This window comes from Phaenicophaeus curvirostris, chromosome 6 (assembly GCF_032191515.1).
Source record: "Phaenicophaeus curvirostris isolate KB17595 chromosome 6, BPBGC_Pcur_1.0, whole genome shotgun sequence".
Classification (NCBI taxonomy): Eukaryota; Metazoa; Chordata; class Aves; order Cuculiformes; family Cuculidae; genus Phaenicophaeus; species Phaenicophaeus curvirostris.
Window position 1 is genome coordinate 23,139,560 of NC_091397.1, and position 17,701 is coordinate 23,157,260.

The 17,701-nt window shown below is 37.4% G+C and overlaps 1 protein-coding gene across 3 annotated transcripts; it reads left to right on the top strand.

Moving 5' to 3' along the window:
- The first annotated feature begins 148 nt into the window (after positions 1-148).
- Positions 149-16,430, top strand: DBF4 (DBF4-CDC7 kinase regulatory subunit). 3 transcript variants are annotated; one of them, XM_069859570.1, is made up of 13 exons: positions 149-308; positions 4,100-4,278; positions 4,853-5,047; positions 6,271-6,321; positions 6,867-6,936; positions 7,086-7,162; positions 8,677-8,707; positions 8,975-9,017; positions 10,820-10,951; positions 11,161-11,289; positions 13,539-13,653; positions 13,985-14,109; positions 15,306-16,430. In XM_069859570.1, the coding sequence occupies exons 1-13, from the start codon at positions 272-274 to the stop codon at positions 16,363-16,365; spliced, it is 2,244 nt and encodes a 747-aa protein (XP_069715671.1). In that variant the 5' UTR covers positions 149-271; the 3' UTR covers positions 16,366-16,430. The 3 variants fall into 3 exon arrangements, with proteins under 3 accessions (XP_069715671.1, XP_069715672.1, XP_069715673.1); XM_069859571.1 differs by having other exon boundaries at positions 4,103-4,278; XM_069859572.1 differs by lacking the exon at positions 11,161-11,289 and having other exon boundaries at positions 151-308.
- The last annotated feature ends 1,271 nt before the right edge of the window (positions 16,431-17,701 follow it).

A 17,701-nucleotide genomic window follows, 5' to 3' on the forward strand; every position in this document is an offset into this window, starting at 1 on the left:
CCACAGCGCCCCAAGCGGCCGGCGCGGCTCCTCCCTGTGGTCTGTGCTGCGGGGGCGCCCCCGTAGCTCCGAGTGCCTCCTTCCCGCCCCGCCCCGCCCCGCGCTCCTCCCTCCCGGCGCGAGCCCGGCCGTTGGCGCCGGCGGAGGCGGGAAAGCGCGAGGCGGGCGGGTCGGCCTCGGAGCCGGCGGCTGCGCTACCGCTCCCCGCTCCGCTCCCCCCCGCGTCTCCGCGCCGGGCGGAGAGGCGAGGAGGATGTGACCCCGCGGGAAGATGAAACCGAGCGGCGCGGAGAAAGGAGCGCGTCCCCGTAAGCGGCGGCGGGGCGCGGGCGGGCTTTGTTCGCTATGGCGCGGGGCCGGGGCGCCGGGCGGGCTCCGCTGCGGCCGGGCCTCAGGGCGCTGAGCGAGCCCGGCGAGGGAGAGGCCCCGCTGCTGCTGCTGCCAGCTGAGCTTCCCGTCCCCCGGGAGCCTAATAGGTCTTCCCCAATGTTGATTCCGGTGTTTAATAATTTCTGCGCTTTAATAAGTACCACGGAATACTTTTGTTTTGATTGAAAGTGTATTAAAAGTCAGATCGTAGAATCATAGAAAGGTTTGGGTTGGAAGGGACCTTAAAGCCCATCCAGTTCCAGTCCCCCTGCGATGGGCAGGGACATTCCCCCCAGACCGGGCCGCTCAAAGCCCCATCCAGCCTGGCCCTGGACACCTCCAGGGATGGGGCAGCCACAGCTTATCTGCCTGGGCCCTCACCACCCTCGTGGTGAAGAATTTCTTCCTTATGTCCAATCTAAATCTTCATTTGAAAGCTATTCCCCCTCATCCTGTCCCTGCATGCCCCTGTAAAAAGTCGCTCCCTAGCTTTCTTATAGCTCTGCAGGTGCCACAGCTGTCCCCTCACCACCCGTAAAATGTGTTTAGAAGTGATGTTGGTTTAATCTTGTTTAATCCTCAAAACAACTCTCTTCACGGTGGTTGTCACGCTCCTGTCTTCATCTCTTCACCATATAGTACTTCATATTATTTTACTTAGAGAAGTTTGTGTGGGAGGCAAGCATTGATTCTTCCTTGGTACTAGTTTTCTGCAGAACCAGACCGTTCTAGATGATCTGTAGCTATAGACTGGAGAGAGCCAGACAATAAAGCAACAGTAGCGAAGTCAGCAGATTAGAGTAAAACAGGGAGTCTTGATGTTAAATAGTATTAATTTCTTTTAATTTTGTGGACGTATCATAACTTATTATTTGATGTTATTAATCAACTCAAGCAAAATTTATACTTGTATCATTACCAAAACGATTCTTACTAGAAAGTTGTATGTGAGCTCACATGTGAAGTCTTTTCTAGAAAGAGATTTTGCTTTTCTAAATGTTTGAATATACTAGATTTGTGCCACATTAAGTCAGAAAAAGTCACTTTTCCATTGGAATTAAAGTGTTCACAAGGCAGTTCACACTGGAACTTGAGGTTGGACTCGATTATCCTTAAGGTCTTTTCCAATCTAAATGATTCTGTGATTCTGTAATTGTTAGTTTTTCAGCTGCCCAGGCCATTGCATGCGTGTGCTGAATATAGCACCATATTTGATCCCTAGTCGTCTGCAGAATTTCACTTGCACACCTGCTTATCATTCATCTTTTCTGTTTAGATTCTGAATCAGTCACACTGTCTTAAGCCTCCCCATTTTCCTATTTCTCTAGTTCTTTTGGTCTCTAGATTCTACAAAGCTGACTGTTGTTCCTGTTTCATTTATGTGTGTTCATAACCATTATGTTACGTTGCAGCATGGGTGACGGTTCTACTCTGTCTCCCATCTATGACTGTTTTGGGGAGGGAGCATGTCACGGTCCACAGATAAGCGGGTGCGTGATGGTTTGTTTCATTTATGATCTCAGAGCGCAAAGGAGAAAGCAATAATTCAACAAGTCAAGGGAGTTAAATTTCAATCCAAACTGGAACTTTATTAATTGTGCCCATAAAGCGGTTTGCGATAGAAAGAGAGAGAGAGAATAAGGAGAAAGATGGGGAGAAAACAGCTACCACCACGGGTCCACAGGTATCCAACGTCTCTGGGGGTCCCAGTCCAGAAGTCATTCCACTGCCTCTGTCTTTGATCAAGGTGATCTCACAATGAGGAAGATCTTCAGAAATTCAGCTGCTCCAGAGCAGTTTTTTATGCTAGTCAATACACCTGCGACCCGCCTTTGCCTGTGGAGATGTGCCAATCTCCACCTAGCAGGCCACACATGCCAAGAGAGGAGAGTCTGAGGCGTGGTAGGCTTTGGAGGCAGGTCTCTCCTTGTGCATGCGCTCCTCCTGGCAGCAGTGGTCGACCTGGGGTCTCCCGATGAAGGCCAGTAGTCGTCATCACTTTGTGCACGTGCTCTGTTGGGGTATGAGTCTGTGCTAAGTCCCGTCATTAATTTTCCTGTCTTTTTCCTCCTTGGTTCATGGATCTTCCACAGTGGTAGGGAGCAGGGAGGCTTGGAGACAAGTACAAAACATTTTTGAGATAAGGAGGTAGGTACAGGTAGATAGGTACAAAGCATTCATTCCGTACCAGCTTTGGCCGCTTTCATAAGGCCTGCATCTGTGATTTATACAGTCAAGTTCTGAGGCTTATTATGAGAAAATTTCTGATGAGAAGGTGTTGAGGCAGAAATCGGTCCTTTAACTGACCCTTACAGAGAGGATACATAACAGAGGGACTGGTTTCCATGTTGGCTTCTTGTTTCCAGAAGAGGCCTACTCACTTCCTGCAGCAGCTTGCATCCTCTGTTTTGAGCTTCTCCAGAAGAGAAGCAACTAGGTGTCAGTTGGTGAGGAAGAAAAGATAACGTAGGACTAACAATATGCAAGTTTTGGATGATTCTGTCTCTGTCACTGGTTGTAAATGGATTCCTGTGGAAATATATAAGAACAGAGAAGGTGTAATTACTTGATATTCTGTTTTCCAGCTGTGTTTAGCTACAGGGACTTTGTGAGTTGCATGTCACTTCTGTGCTTCTGAGGCCCCTCAGAGTATTCCTCCTCCTTGTACTTGTCCAGCCTCCCCTAGAAATAGCATCTTGACTTGTAGTTTTGTTTTGTGCTCTTTAGATCTACTAGAATAGGCTGTTTAGTGACATTATGTTCCTCTTGATTTTTTTTATTGTAGCTATTCTTTTTCTCCTAAGAAATTTACTTTACAGACTGACAAAGTCTCATTCTACAAAGTCATTCTTCATGCCTTTGATCAGCCTTGTTACTCTTGAGGTGTAGCTGGGTCCTGCCTTTATAAAGTGGCATAGTAAAATTACCTGTATTATTTTCTGTTTCTTAGCAGTTTTTAATTTTTTCTTCTTTGATCGCTACTCAGTATTGAGGTGATGTTCCTGTGAAACTCTACCACACTACAAGATTTCCTTTGAGAAATGAGGTGTATTTATATGTTGAGTCTAACCTGTGTAGATAGCTCTGTGTTGAGCATCAGAAATGTTCATCAGCACAATTTAATTGCTGTATGTGGTTTCTTAGTTTTAAGTAAAATTCACTGGGACAGATAGGGGGTTTGTTACCAGAATGGTTCTGAACTTTAAGCTTAGTTTTCACATGCATCTCAGATGAGCACTCAAAATTTAAATAAATAAATAGTAGGATCTCAGTCTTGTATTTTTTTGGTGTTTCGGTTACTTGTGGCTGTTTTTTGTTCTAATGGGTCTACATGAATCTTTTTTGTTTCAGGTGAATAAGAGACAGATTCTGTTCTAAAACAATATTCTTGTGATTATTGGTGACTGTGCAAGTAGTGCATATACTGTGGTACAGAGGTAGCAAATATTTGCCCAACTGGGTTAGAAAACTGATGGCCTTGTATAGCAACTGAAATAAATAGGCCATTTTAGGGTATGATTTTAAGAAGATACTTATAAGGGCTATATGTAGTATTATTATTAATGTCTTCTTTTTACATGTTTAACGGATAACTATTTTTTAGAAATCCTGTATCGCATGGAAGCTTGTCTTGCCCATTTTCATGTTTTAGGAGTTTTCCCTTTAGAAAAGAAAAAATAAACAAGTCCACGAGACAGAGACCTGTTTAAATTCACTTTTCTTTTTACAGCAGATGGAATGCAAGCAAAACCAGAAAAGATAAAATCTTCTCTGAAGAATGTGAAAAAAGACTTGGGAAAACCAGAGAAACTTAAATATAAGCCACTCACTGGGAAGGTGTTTTACCTTGATATTACATCAAACGTGATCTCTGAAAAAATAGGCAAGGACCTCAAAGAGCTAGGGGGGGTAAGTTAACGAGCAGAAACCTTTGTGAAACTAGAAGACAATCTGTGCATATGAAATGCCTTTTCCGTGTTGTTTGTGAATGCATTTTGTTGTTACTTGTATTTTGTATGTGACAAGATTTTTTTGTTGTTGTTGTAATGTTTAATACAAACAATTAGCTTATTAATTAATTATTTTGTGTTTTTCTGCTAGAAGCTGCTTTGCTACTTGTAACAAGTGGTTTACAAAGATTTGCTTTCGTTTATTAATTTACTTTAAATTTTATCCAGCTTTAAAAAGGTTTGTTGTTTGAGGTGATTTTTTTTCTGTTGCTTCTGATTATATTGGCACATTTACTTGTTGCAACTAAAGTTAAGGTATTAAGAAACTGAAATTAGAATTTCTGACTGGTAAGGTGCTACTATGGCTGATCTGTAATTGTCATCTAGATCTTTAGAAAATACCACCTTATGAATTAAGTGGTTTTGAATTTAATTGTTCTAGACTTTTGTCACCTTTAAAGCATGCAATGTAAAATTGAGTTACAGATTCATTGTCCTGAGGTAATTTGCTTGTTTTATGTCTTTGTATCTAGAGAGTGGAGAGTTTTCTTAGTAAAGATATCAGCTATCTGGTGTCTAATAAAAAGGAGGCAAAATTTGCACCAGCTCTTGGTCAGATTTCTCCTGTTCCTAGCCCAGAATTTGCCCAGAATGGAGGACATAGTTCACCTCATCCTAGCAACCGAAAGGATCGACATGACGGAAGTTCATTTAAGAGAGTAGATACTGTAAGTTTGTAAATAATAATACTGCCAATTAGGCATAACCCATGGGATGTCCTCTTATAATTTTTCTCCTACTTTGTTTCTTAAAGATGGCAACAGTTCCTGAGGTGAATAAGGTTCTTTTTTTCATGCTGTGGTTTGTTTTGGTTTTTCTTCTAAATTAGGTCAGATGTGCTTTTAAAGTAGCTTAGGCTAACTTGTTACACTTAACTAACTCAAAGTAATTAAGCAAAGTTTCAAAAACTAATTTTAAAAAAGGATTTAAAAAAAGGAGCCTTTTGTTCAAATAAACAGGCTACGCTAAAGTCTGTCCTAATATAGTAAGCCTGAATTATAATTAAACCTTGACCTTGTTATCTTTGACACCAGGCTCAATATGGATAGGCTTGTGATGGCATCCAGTGGTTCCTGTCTCTTTAGCAATACAGCCTACAAATACCTGGCTGCTGTGGTGTTGTTAATCCGAATATCTGCAGAAGCACTCTTAGATAGTAGTACAAGGAAATAATTAAAATCAAACATTATGAATATTAAGTATTTCTGAGCTCTTTCTTAGAGGATCCTGTTAATTGCGACAGTTAGTGTATGAATTTGTGCGGATTTACGTCAAGTTTCTTACATGGGCAAGTCTTGCATCCTGTCAAAATACGATTGGAAACAATAGCTGTAGGATATACATGGCATTTAATTAGAAAAGTGACTGTGAGCCAGTCAGTGGGCTGGTCTTTGTGTCACATAGGTGCGATCACCTCATTTTGCAAAATAACCTGGGTAGGTAAAGGCATGCTCATTATGAGCAAACAGCATACAGTACAAAAGGAGTGATAGAAAAGATGGGGATATGACATAGGCTGTGATTATGTTCATGACTGTTAGCTTACTTTGGCTGTAGTCCAGCTGATGAAACCTCTTATTTTGATGTGTGCCACTGTGGCTGCTTATTCCCACTGTCTGTGTTTTTCCAGTACTAAAATCTCTTAGGCCATGCAGTGACCTGCTTTAGCTGAAGGTGACTGGTTTGGGGTTGGGTTGTTTGGGTGTTTTCCCCAGGCTGCATTAACCCTAACCTTGTGGGGAAGATGTGAATTAATGAAAAACAGCAGTACAGTAAACAAGACTATCATCACTAAAATATGTTTTTGTTAGCAACGGTGGAAATTGCTGTACCTTTTGTGTTTTTTAAATTAATTCAAACTTGCTACAAATGTTTTTCTATTTTATTAAAGGTACGTATGAGCAGAGGAAAATCCTTAGTTGAAAAAGCAATCAAAGAGCAGGTAAGCCAAGTAATCTACTGACTCATACTTGAGAAGCTTTGGGTTTGCTCTCTAGGAAACAAGCTGCAGTAGGAGTGTTATTAGTTGTTTAAGGCAGAAGTCCCTCATGGAATGCTTGGACAGATGTCAAGGGATTGTCTTGAGTAAAACTGTTGTTTTGTACTTTCTGGGTGCTTCTTGAAAGTTTGAAGAGTTTTGTGACTGGTACTGTAATTTATCAGGATTGCTAATATACTAGCATTTGACTGGTGCTCGTGGAGTTAAAGTGCATGTATAAATTCACTGTCTTCAAATCTCGGTTACTATGAGATGTGACAGTAGAATACAAGTTTGGCTTTACGAAAGGTTAAGTATAATCTTTGATGGTGAAGCACTGTGATACAGAGGTGGAAAAGTCACTTGGGGAGCGTGGTAGTCTTTTGGCGAGAAGTAAAGCATCTGTGCTTTGATCTGTTCTTGTATTATATGCTGTAATGTATTTGTAATTATTTCACATAATCTACTGTATATTGCTTAAAATTATTAATACAATTTACTGTGTGCAGGATTTAGTCCCCTCTGGCAGTATACTATCCAATGCTTTGAGTTGGGGAGTGAAGATACTTCATATTGATGGTAAGTATTATTTATTCGATGAAGCCTAACGTGAACTTGTAACATTAATTTAATTATTTTTCTGTTGGATTAAAAATACTAAAACTAACAAATTACTTCAAACAGGCAAAAATAAACTTAGCTGAATTAATTCTCCCTCTTTTTACCAGATGTGAAGAACTACATTGAGCAAAAGAAAAAGGAGCTCTACATAATCAAAAGAGCAGAGAGTTCTTTTAAAGATGGGGTAAGTGGCTCTTTGCCATTTGTGAAAATACTATTTGTTTCATTAACTGAGAAAACATGGGTGTGGTAAATACTACCTACTGTGAAGCTTATAGATGTTATTTTAATGAAGTCTTGCTCATGTTCAATTTTTCAGACCAGTATTAATTTTATGAAATTTTTATTTTTTATGTTATTAATTCATTTAAATAACATCTCTGAAAAACAGAAAATATTAGCTATACATTTCAACAATATTAAAAAATAAGTTCCATAGTAGTATCAGTTAAATAACATATAGACTTTTGCTCTTGCAAAGGATATGTAAGAATCAGAAGTACTGAACTGTCTGAAATTTCCGTTCTGCTTGCCTCAAAAATAATAAGTAATTAAAAAAAATAGTAGTTTGGGTTTAGTATGACGTAGATTGTGGTTAAGTTGTTTTGTATAATTTTCCCTGTAAGACAGTGATTAGAAACCTTTTCCTTTTGATGGGCCATTTTGAAGATTCGTAGTTATATTTTCTGAAGAAATGCTCTCTAGGGAATCTGTGTCAGTAGCTTAACTCTGCATCTTTTCCTTCCTAGTCTTACAAATGGCTAGGATAAAGCACCTTTGAGCTATTCTGCCAGTATTTTGCAGTTGGCATGTGAAAATCCTGATTTCTCCAGATTGTAGTGTATGATACAGTGAGACATTGAAACTGTTCTAGCTTGTGCACTGCATCTGCAGTTACTCTGTAGTATAAATGAAACGTGAAGTTGTACAGTTATGGCTAGTCTAGGCAGGACTCAGTGATAAGTAAATGGAAACATACTGTGTAGTGTATGTTATGTTGCTTTGGAATGCAATATCGGCTAATTATTGAGGCCATGGAAGTCCTCTGCTAAATCATCAATGTATTAGTCTTCACGGATAGCAGGGCGGGTTTTTTTCCAAGTAGTATAAAATATTAGCTGTAACTGATTCTTGTAAAGGTATAAACCAACAGCTGATGCTTAAATGTAGACTACTCTTTTCCGAAGAAAAAGATATTTCTTTTAATTTTAATCTTCATTGCTAAAAAAACCCCACTATCCATTCAAATGTGAAGAATTTTTTTGCTATATGTACTTTTTTGTGTCATTTTACAGCTTATTGTTAATTAGCATTTATAAAGTGTTGTAAAAATCTTGTCCATATTTACAAATGAACTTTAAGCTATGGTAGGGTGTTTTGAGGGAGAAGAGAGGTAAGTGAATAAATTTACCTGCGTGGGTTTTCTTGTTTGATTTTCTTCTTAGGAAAAATAAATGGAAACATCTGAAGGAGAACACCTTTTTTTTTGCAATGTAGAAAAAAAAAATTCTTTGAGAAACATAGCATATTTCGGAAGTACTAATGAGCTTAGTTTCCTGCAGAATTTATTGTGACTGTGTATGAAGTCATGATTAACACAGGGAGATCCTCAAAACTTGAAATTAGCAAAAGTTAAAGCTTCAAGTAAAATGCAGAATAATACTCACAGGGGTTTTCTACCTCTTCTGTTTTCAACAGGTAAAACACGTTACTGCTCAAAAGTCAAGAAGTAAGTATTTCAATATTTGTCTGGGGTTTTGTTTTGCCTTACTTTCCGAATGCTTAAGAATGTACTATAGTTCTCATCTGGTCAGGTGTGCTGCTTTATTCTGATTTCCATGTCTAAGAAAAGCATGTACAACTATGGAAATCAATTTTGTCAAAATGTGTGTGTAATGAGTTCTAAAATAACATCTGCTTATTCAGCTACTGGACTAACTTAGTGAATGGAGAAAAGTATTTGTTCCTTAATTTCCTTTTGTCCCTCCTTGAACAGGTAAACTGAAAAATCCATTTCTCAAGGTGGAGGATAGAAGTTGGTAAGTGTTCTCTTTGTACATTCCATTATGGGGTTCTGAAACTGAGTAATTCATAAACATTTAGTATGCCTGTAGGAAGTGGCCTACAGATTTCAATTTCCTTCGACTTCCTGACTGTAGATGCCAGGCACGCTCTCCTTTTATAATAAAACTCAGAGTTTTCATCTCATTGTACTCTGAGTAGGCATCTGTGTTTAGCCATTGAATGAGACTGAACAGGTAGGACTTTAATAGAGAATACTTGCAATAGGTAATGGAAGAGGAAGGTTAATGTGTAGCTCCAGTTTGTAAGTTGTGAGAGTGAGTTCTTTGGGTAACTTTCTGCCGAGGGCTGTATCAGTGGAAAGGAGACCTGGAAGCTTTGCACCTTGACATCTTTTCTTGGATCCAAAACCTGTAACCCAAAAGGCCAGTAAAGCTTTATATGCTAAATTCCAGTCCTATAGTCCCAACTCAATAACACTAATTTCCTGCGAAGACTGTTTAGATGTAAGGAAAGGGAAGTGTCCTAGTTAAAATAGTCCCTTGAAATTTGGTTTAATTTCCTGTTCAATCACTTTTTTTTAAAGGGGAAAAAAAAAAATCATCTGATTTCAGTATCCACAGTAGCATGAAATCTGATACTTGCAGCCTTTAAAATTTTATCTTTCTGGTCCTGTAATAGATCACATCTGATTGTGTAAAGAAATACCAGTTTGCCAGAAGTTGAAAGAACTCAAATTATAAAAGAAGTGCAATTCTGCACAGCATGTTCTGCACCTTTATATTCTTAACTAACTTTTGCTTTGTGATGATGCTTATGAACTCCAAATTCTTTGACTTAATTTCTTTGATATTTTCCTGCATTAAAAAAGATCTAAGCCTGGTTTTACATCATGAGTTGGCATAATGGGAATGAGGGATGTGAGGATAATGGGAAGAATCATACAAGCACCATTGTCCGTACAAGAAATTTCTATGTAAATATGCGTGAATTTGACTTCTGAATGTAGTTGTGTACTAAACTCTGGAAACAATTCTAAATGTATATGCATCATAAACAATGTTTTTTAATTGCTTATACATAAGTAACAGTTCAGAAATGGAACAAGATAATTAGCTATCTGTGTTATGTTTTCCAGACTTGTTCTTTTTCTTCTGCCTGAGTAGCTTTTATAATATTAACATGAAGAAAAAAAGATCAGAATGAACTCTGGCGCCAATCAGCATTTCAGTCAAATGATTCATTATGTAAACTTCTAGCATGCCCTATTTAAAACATTTTTAATATAATCAGAGCACTGGTACAGTTCCTAGTTCTGATACAAGTACAATACATTAGAGGAAAATTATCTTTCTGGAAAATTAAAAGGTCAGTTTTTTTATGTTTTGGATCGTAAATTGATTAAAATATTATAAAAAGAAAAGGAAATGGAAAAGTCAAAAAATTAGTGCCTTGGTTGCTAGGAACTGTTACAGCTACTTCTCTGGAACATAGATGCAACATCATCCAAATTGTTCTTATTTTTATTGCTTACCCAACATTGCTCTCAACAATAAATAGGCATGAAAGCCATACCCCAGGGAATGTGTGAGACTGCTATGGAAACTCATAGCTGATCTGTTTTGAGAAAACATGAAGTTTATAGGTAGGAGGGAAGGAATGACTTATTTGAGGATATTTATCTGCTTAGTGTTCAGTGTACTTTACATGTGAAAGCGACACTTTTTCTGAATTTATTACTTGATTGTATGGTAATTTGTGCTATAAACTTCTTTTTCCTTTTCTGATGGTTCTAATGCACTTGTTTTGTCTAATACAGCCAATACCGACCGTTTTATCTGCAGTTTCCCAGTTTTCCGCTTCTGAACTACTGTGTTCCAAAGCCATATAGTCCATTTGAGGTGGATAAGAAATATCCTTCTGGTCAAAAGCAAACTCAGTCTAAGCAAAGGTGTGTTGAAAACTCGTTATTGAGGTGTGGATAGAGGAGAGAGTGATTCTTTAAAAAAATTCTGAAGTAATTGTTTTCCAAAATAATTGCTCTACTTCTATTTTTGTGTAATATTTAATACTAATAGCCATGTCTCATCCGATGTATTCACTGCACTGTAACTGTTGGTGTCTGTCTATCTTTCTATACCCTCTTTGTCCTATCCTTAGTCCTTTTTTTGGACGTACAGATGCATACATCCAAAAATGCGGCCTTCTCCTATCGCTGTGGGTCAGCATAAGATCTTTTTCCCTTTCTGCCACTGATTTCTTCTTTGTCCTCATCTTGGATGCTGTCCAGTAAGTATTTTATAGGAAGTGGATTTCCTAAGACTTCTTTTGATATTTGTCAGTATAATGCTGAAGTAGGCAGCTAATTTATTTCAGACATTGATATTTGGTCATAGTGTTAAATAATTGTTGATAAAGAGTGCACATTGTTGATAAAAGTCTTAATTAAAAGCTAGGCTCTGCAATTACTCCTTCAACTCTTCAGATATGAAAAGTGGATGCCGAATGCCCAGTAGAATAGCAGTTGGTCTTAGAGCAATTTGGGCTGTATTTGAGCACTCCAGATGAGGTTATGACTTTTACTAAATCAATTTTGTGATTTTAAATGACTTAGCAGTCTTCAGTTATCTGGGGTTTTTTCTGAGTTGAACTATTGTCTTGAACTTCTAATGCCTAGCATATCTGGAGTATTAATGATTCTTTCATTAATTCTAAAATCTATTTGCATGAGAGACCAAAGATACTTAGGTGAAAGGTAGTTTTGCTATATGTGGAACTCTCTGTATCTAGTAACTTTTGATGCTTTTCTGTCTTCAAGGTCTAAAATTTATTTAGATGTGATACTTGTTTTGTTACAAAATAGCTTCTCCACTGTTAAGGTTCATCTCTCTCTTCACTATCATTATATTTATGGAGATTTTCAGCTTGTGTTGCCACGATGGATTTTATTTTGTTATTTGTGTGGTTTTTTTAAAAAAAATTATGGTAAATGTAGCAGTATGAAAAAGCAAAGGAACTATAATACAGCAGTAACCCTTGCAATAATAATGCAGTTTTTGATGCTTCTCTTCAGAGGGAGTTAGGCCCATTCTTTTCAGAGCATTAAAAAAGATAGAAAGAATATTCTTTTCATTTAGATGCAATAAGGAATATTATACATTGAAAAATTCAAGAGTTTTGCTTGAATGAATATTTGTATTTAATCTTTCGGCTTGGTACATGCCAAAGAGATATTTAGGTGGGGATTATTTCGTACTCAGCAGATAAATGTGACATGTTGGTTACAGGAGGGAGAAAGGGGAGTACTTCCCAGTTTCACCCTTATCTGGGAGGAAATCTCGTTGAAGCTAAGTTGTCAGTTCTACTTGCTTCTGCATCAGGCAAGACCTGCAGACATTATTCAGTCTTCAGATGATATATTTTGTTGCTGACACTCTGCTTTACTGGTTCTCTGTGCTTTTTACAGTTCTAAAGAGGGAAGGTGCAAAAGGCTAGCGTAATAGTAAGAGTCACAGTTAGATGGAGCCTGTCCTCTGGAATCAAACGAATGCTGGAGCAGGTGTTACCAGTTTAGACTTGTTGACAGAAAACAAATGTTTAAAGCAGTGTACACTTATGCTCAGCCATACATTTTGTGAGTTTTGATGTTAAGTCCTGTGCTTGCATCTATGTAAATACTTGGTCAAGTCTGTCAGAATGATTTTTGGCTCGACAGGGAGATGGCGCTATTCCTCTGAAGTAAGAGGGAAGTAGAGCTTGATGGGTTTGCTTTATCACTAGCATATTGTCCTTAGGTGGTTTAATAGTGAATTGCAGCAAGCAATAGCTCTCCCCAGAACAGGACTCTGAAGGTCATGGAGCAGCTATTGAAAATCTCTTTGTGTTTTAATCTCCATGAAGAGCTTGAGGTTCATTTCCTCTTATTTCCACTTAGCCTGTACCTAAAAAAACAGAACAAAATGGCATTTGGTCAGCGTATTCAAAAGCTATGTATAACCAACTAATATGACTGTTTTTTACTTATACCACAGAATGAGAGGTCATCTGTTAGATCCAGTGTTTTTGCTGTGTGTTTTTTTGGCATCAAAAATGCTGACAGTTGAGGTGTTTAGGAGACTATTTTTTTCCTTTTTTTTCTAGTTTTGATTTTATCAAACCTTTGTTTCTTCTATGCACAGAGATTTCAGTATGTCCCTTGTTTTGTCAAGTGAGATTTTTTTTGTTTAGCAATATTACATTGTTTTATTCTGAGTCAGCGATAGTAGTACATCTGTACTAACCTGCATGTTTTATGTTTACTTATAGTTCCACTGAACCTGCATGTCTTCTTGCAGTAATTTTTTTAATTAATGCATATATTTTCTCTTTTTTTTTCCCTCTTCTGTGCATTGACTAATGATGTGAATAGTTTGAGGGGAAAATAAAGTTATGGGATTTTTTTTGCAATTGAATAAGAATGAATATACTGTGAAAAGCAAGTAAAAAGTAAAGCTCAGCTTCGTCTTTGAGACTCATTGATTTATCTTTTCTGTTAACAGAAACAAAATAAATACTGACAAGGACTGTGGGATTCTTGTTCAGCTCCCTCAGAAGGACAAAAAAAAGAGAGGATATTGTGAATGTTGTGGGAAGAAATACGAAGATCTGCAAGCAGTATGTGAAATGTCAAGTATATGCTTTGACGCAGTCGTCTCTCTTACATGTAGTATCAATAACGGTTTCTACTTGCTAGTTTCATGTATTTTTTATCTCAGAAAATTTTCTGCATATATCTCCTAAAAAACAGCCAGTGGGTATTTTTTTCCTTTACAGGTTTTGGTTCTTGATTGCTGCCTGGCTGAGCACTGAAGGCACTAATAGTTCATGTCTCAGAGATACTAGTAATAAATTAATGATATTTGATTGCTGCTCCATATCATACGGTTGACTTGTATATTCATACCCATAGTATTAGATTTGCTTCATGTTTTTTCTTTAATTCCAGCATCTTGAAAGTGAACAGCACCGAAATTTTGCACAAAGCACACACTACCAAGTTGTTGATGATATAATCTCAAAGTTTGTTTGTGAATTCATCGAATACAAAGACGATGCAAAGAAAATAAAAAGGTAAGCTATATGTTTGAAGTTTTAAAAAACCCTGTGAGTTGAGACGTCGAACACAAAGATACTTTAATTCTGAAATTCTGGATCTGGTATAGTATTAATTCATATTTTTCAGTCTGAAATAAGTCACTGAAATTTGCAATGAAATTGTACCTGTAAATCAGGTCTATAAAGCAGAAATTAAAAAAAAAACTAAAACCAACCAACCATTAAAAGTGCTGATGGTGTCACTGGAAAATGAGACTGAAAGTATTTGCCAAAAGGTGTCCTATCCATTCTCCATCTTCAGAAAAGCAAGATCTGCTAAACTAAAAGATTGACAGAAGGACAGCAATGTCTGGATGTCTTTTGCTAAAAGCTTTCTGACATTCTTAGGACAGTAAATGATAGCCTTCTTGGTCAATCTGATCTCCTTACCAGTGGCAAAACTTTTCCTAGTCTAATCTAGATCTTCCTATCTACACTCTAAGCCTCTTAGCTTCTGTACTGTCTGTGCTGGACAAAGAAAGCAGGTTTTTCTTTCTTCTTAGCTCAAAAGCTTAAGTGTGAGGAGGACTTTTGTGTTGTGGTCTGTAAGCAACATTTTCTTAATTAGTCAGAACAGTAACTCAATTCATGATTGCACCGATTTGTTTTCAAATGAGTTCTTATTCCTTATTTCTTTTAAAACACTGAAGAAATAAAGATATTCTTAGTGAAATCAAAGGAAATGCAAATAGTCAGACAACAGATAGCCTAATGAAGGCAAGCCTTTATTCCTTTTGTGATTTAAAAATACTCGTGTGATTAGATTTGAAATACTATGTCAAGAAAAGCATATATTATTATGCTAATTTTGTATGTATATATAATAGAATATTTGTAAGTATTTATAATCATTGCATTACATTCATTAACTTCTTTTGTTTATAATACCACTGTGAATTGAGATTTACTGAAATACTAGACTACTTACTTCATGTATTTTTAAAACAATTTTACAAGCTGATGAAATCAAAAAGAAAACATCAAATTAAAATATAAGTGTCTCTTTTCCTCTAGAAAGAGTGTGTTGCTAACCTAAACACATCTTTTCTTTAAATGTAAAACTAAAAATTGCTTTGTCAGCTTGGTTGTTTTTCTAGAATTAGTTGTGTGTAATTACATTATACATGTCTCTTTCAAGTGTTCATTAATTATTTTAAAAAATTACATTGTAGGACAAAATGCAGTACAGGACATTTTTCTCCTATTATTGGAAAGATAACTAGACCAGAGGAGCTGAACGAACGACTAAAAAAGCAACGTATTTCATTGAAAAGCTACTTGTGGAAGGATACTGCAATGCGGGCACTCAAACTGGATCACCGGCCTGCAGAAGTACAATCGAATTCTGTGCGAATACCTAACTCTATTTCTGGATCTGTCTGCTCGGTTCTGTATCATCACCTGTCACAACCTACAGAACTAAAAAATAAGTTCAGAAATAACAATGAAAATATTAAAAGTGATTGCTCCTGTGCTGAAAACTCAAGAGAGACTGATCTATCATCAAATTTCATACAACCACTCCCTCAAAAAGATGACAAAGCATACACAGAGAACTTGTCTCGAGGTCTTGAGCCATTTAATAAAGAACTACGGGAACCAGAAGTAAATAAAAAGAATATACAGTGTTTTCAGGAAGACGTGTGTACTTTATATTCTCATACACAACTTACAGATCGTACTGAAAAAGACAAAGGCCTATCACAGCCAAAACGAAAATTAAACAATGCAGTAGTTCTACCAGCAAAGTGTTTGAAAAACACAGATGCCAATCCTACATTTGTCAAGAAACGCGATTTATGTGATAATCATCAACAGAAGCAGCAGAATGTGATTCTGGAGGCTGAGGTATCTGATACTGCTATAAACAAAGAACTTAATGAATTGGCTGACAGCACTGTGCACAGTTCTCCGCCTGGAAAGCTTCACAGAAAAGTGAAGATGTACTTGGGAAAGAGTAAAAGAGAAAACTGCAAACAGAGTATAGAGTTAAGTGTAAAGCATACAGATGGACTGTCTGTTCCTGAAGAGAAGAGTTCTTGTAGCTCACCAGTGCAGGCCCTACTGGAATTATTTCAGACAAGTGAAATAAACTCAGAATTTGGAGGTTTTTCAGGTTACACTGAGAGCAAAGGTTTGACCAGTATGAAAGATATATGGGAAGGGCAGAATGCAGATATTATGCGGTCACTGTTTTCCTCTCCTTCCTCATCCTCTTTTGTTGAATTTTGATGCTGTTTTATTTAATATAATGACTTCCAAATAAACTTTCAAATTTAAGATTTTATTCATGGAAACTTGAATTGATGTGGTATATGTACAGATGGTTTGGTTTTCAGGTTTTTTTATGCAAAAACTTATGTATATGTAAATATGAAAAATTAAGGTGATGTTTTGGGTTTTTTTCATAGAAGGTATTGCTTTATCCTAGCTGGTAACAGGCTCTGACACCAAAATTGGGTTACATTGATTGCTAGGCAACCAATAAGCATGGTGTAGCTGAATTTAGATAGAATAATTTTCTAAGGCCCCTGATTATGGTACATTCTGAGTAACTACATTATAGTAACTAGGTGGTCCATGGTAAACGAGGTGGTCCGTTTCATGTAGACTGCTGATATTTTGTGGAGATGTGGCTGGGAGACTTTGCTGCTTCCCTTCCTAGTCCTTCTACTGCTGCTTTATCAGAGAATGCCGAAGAGAAAATGTCACTTGCTCTCCTAATATTTCTTCTGCTGAAATTGTCTCAGGGAACCTATGTAATCACAAAGAAATGAGATTAGGAAAGCATTAGTGGTTTTTTTTTGGCTTCTCCGACTTAATTTTTTTTTTTAGACTAAAACTGGCTGTGTTGTATATTTCAGCCAATGGGAAAGCAGTAGATGTATTCTTTAATTTTTCTTTTAAAAAAACCAGACACAACAACAACAGGGCAGCAACAATGATGACAACAAAACAGCCAGTTGGTTTCTGATTGACTCCGGTCATTTGTCTGATTTTTCTTTCAGAGTAGCCAGCGTGTCTAACTACTGTACTGGGAAGCAAAGGGAAAGGCACAAGTGAGAATTGGGAAGACTTCAAATCTTTGACAGAGCCAATCTCTTTTGGAATTTCCGTATCTGTAAATCAGTGCAAGGCATGAGTATATAATTACAGTGGAGGTAATTGCAAAGCTTTCTTAATAAATGTAAGTGTCTTGAGGTCATATAAGAGATATAAAGAAATTATTCTTGTTAATTTTTGCATAGATTACTTGTTTGCATTTTAATCTCTTGCCCATTTAATATTTTCAAACCTACTGTGTCAGTGTTCTTATGGTTAGAGTGCCTTCAGTCATTGCATCCTATTGTCTGTCCTTTCTAGGATGTTTTCTACAAGGCGGGGAGGTAAAGCTTCTTGGTGGGGAGGAATGGGTGAGGAAAATCACATAGAAATAGTTTCCTTTAAAGAGCGTGTAAGTTGGAGGCTTAATGGTGAACGTAGCTGCTTAGTGTGTTGCTGTCACCTTAAAGGCAGCATTTCTTCTTCCACAGTTCATACTGCCTGCACAGTCTGGGAAGAACTGCTT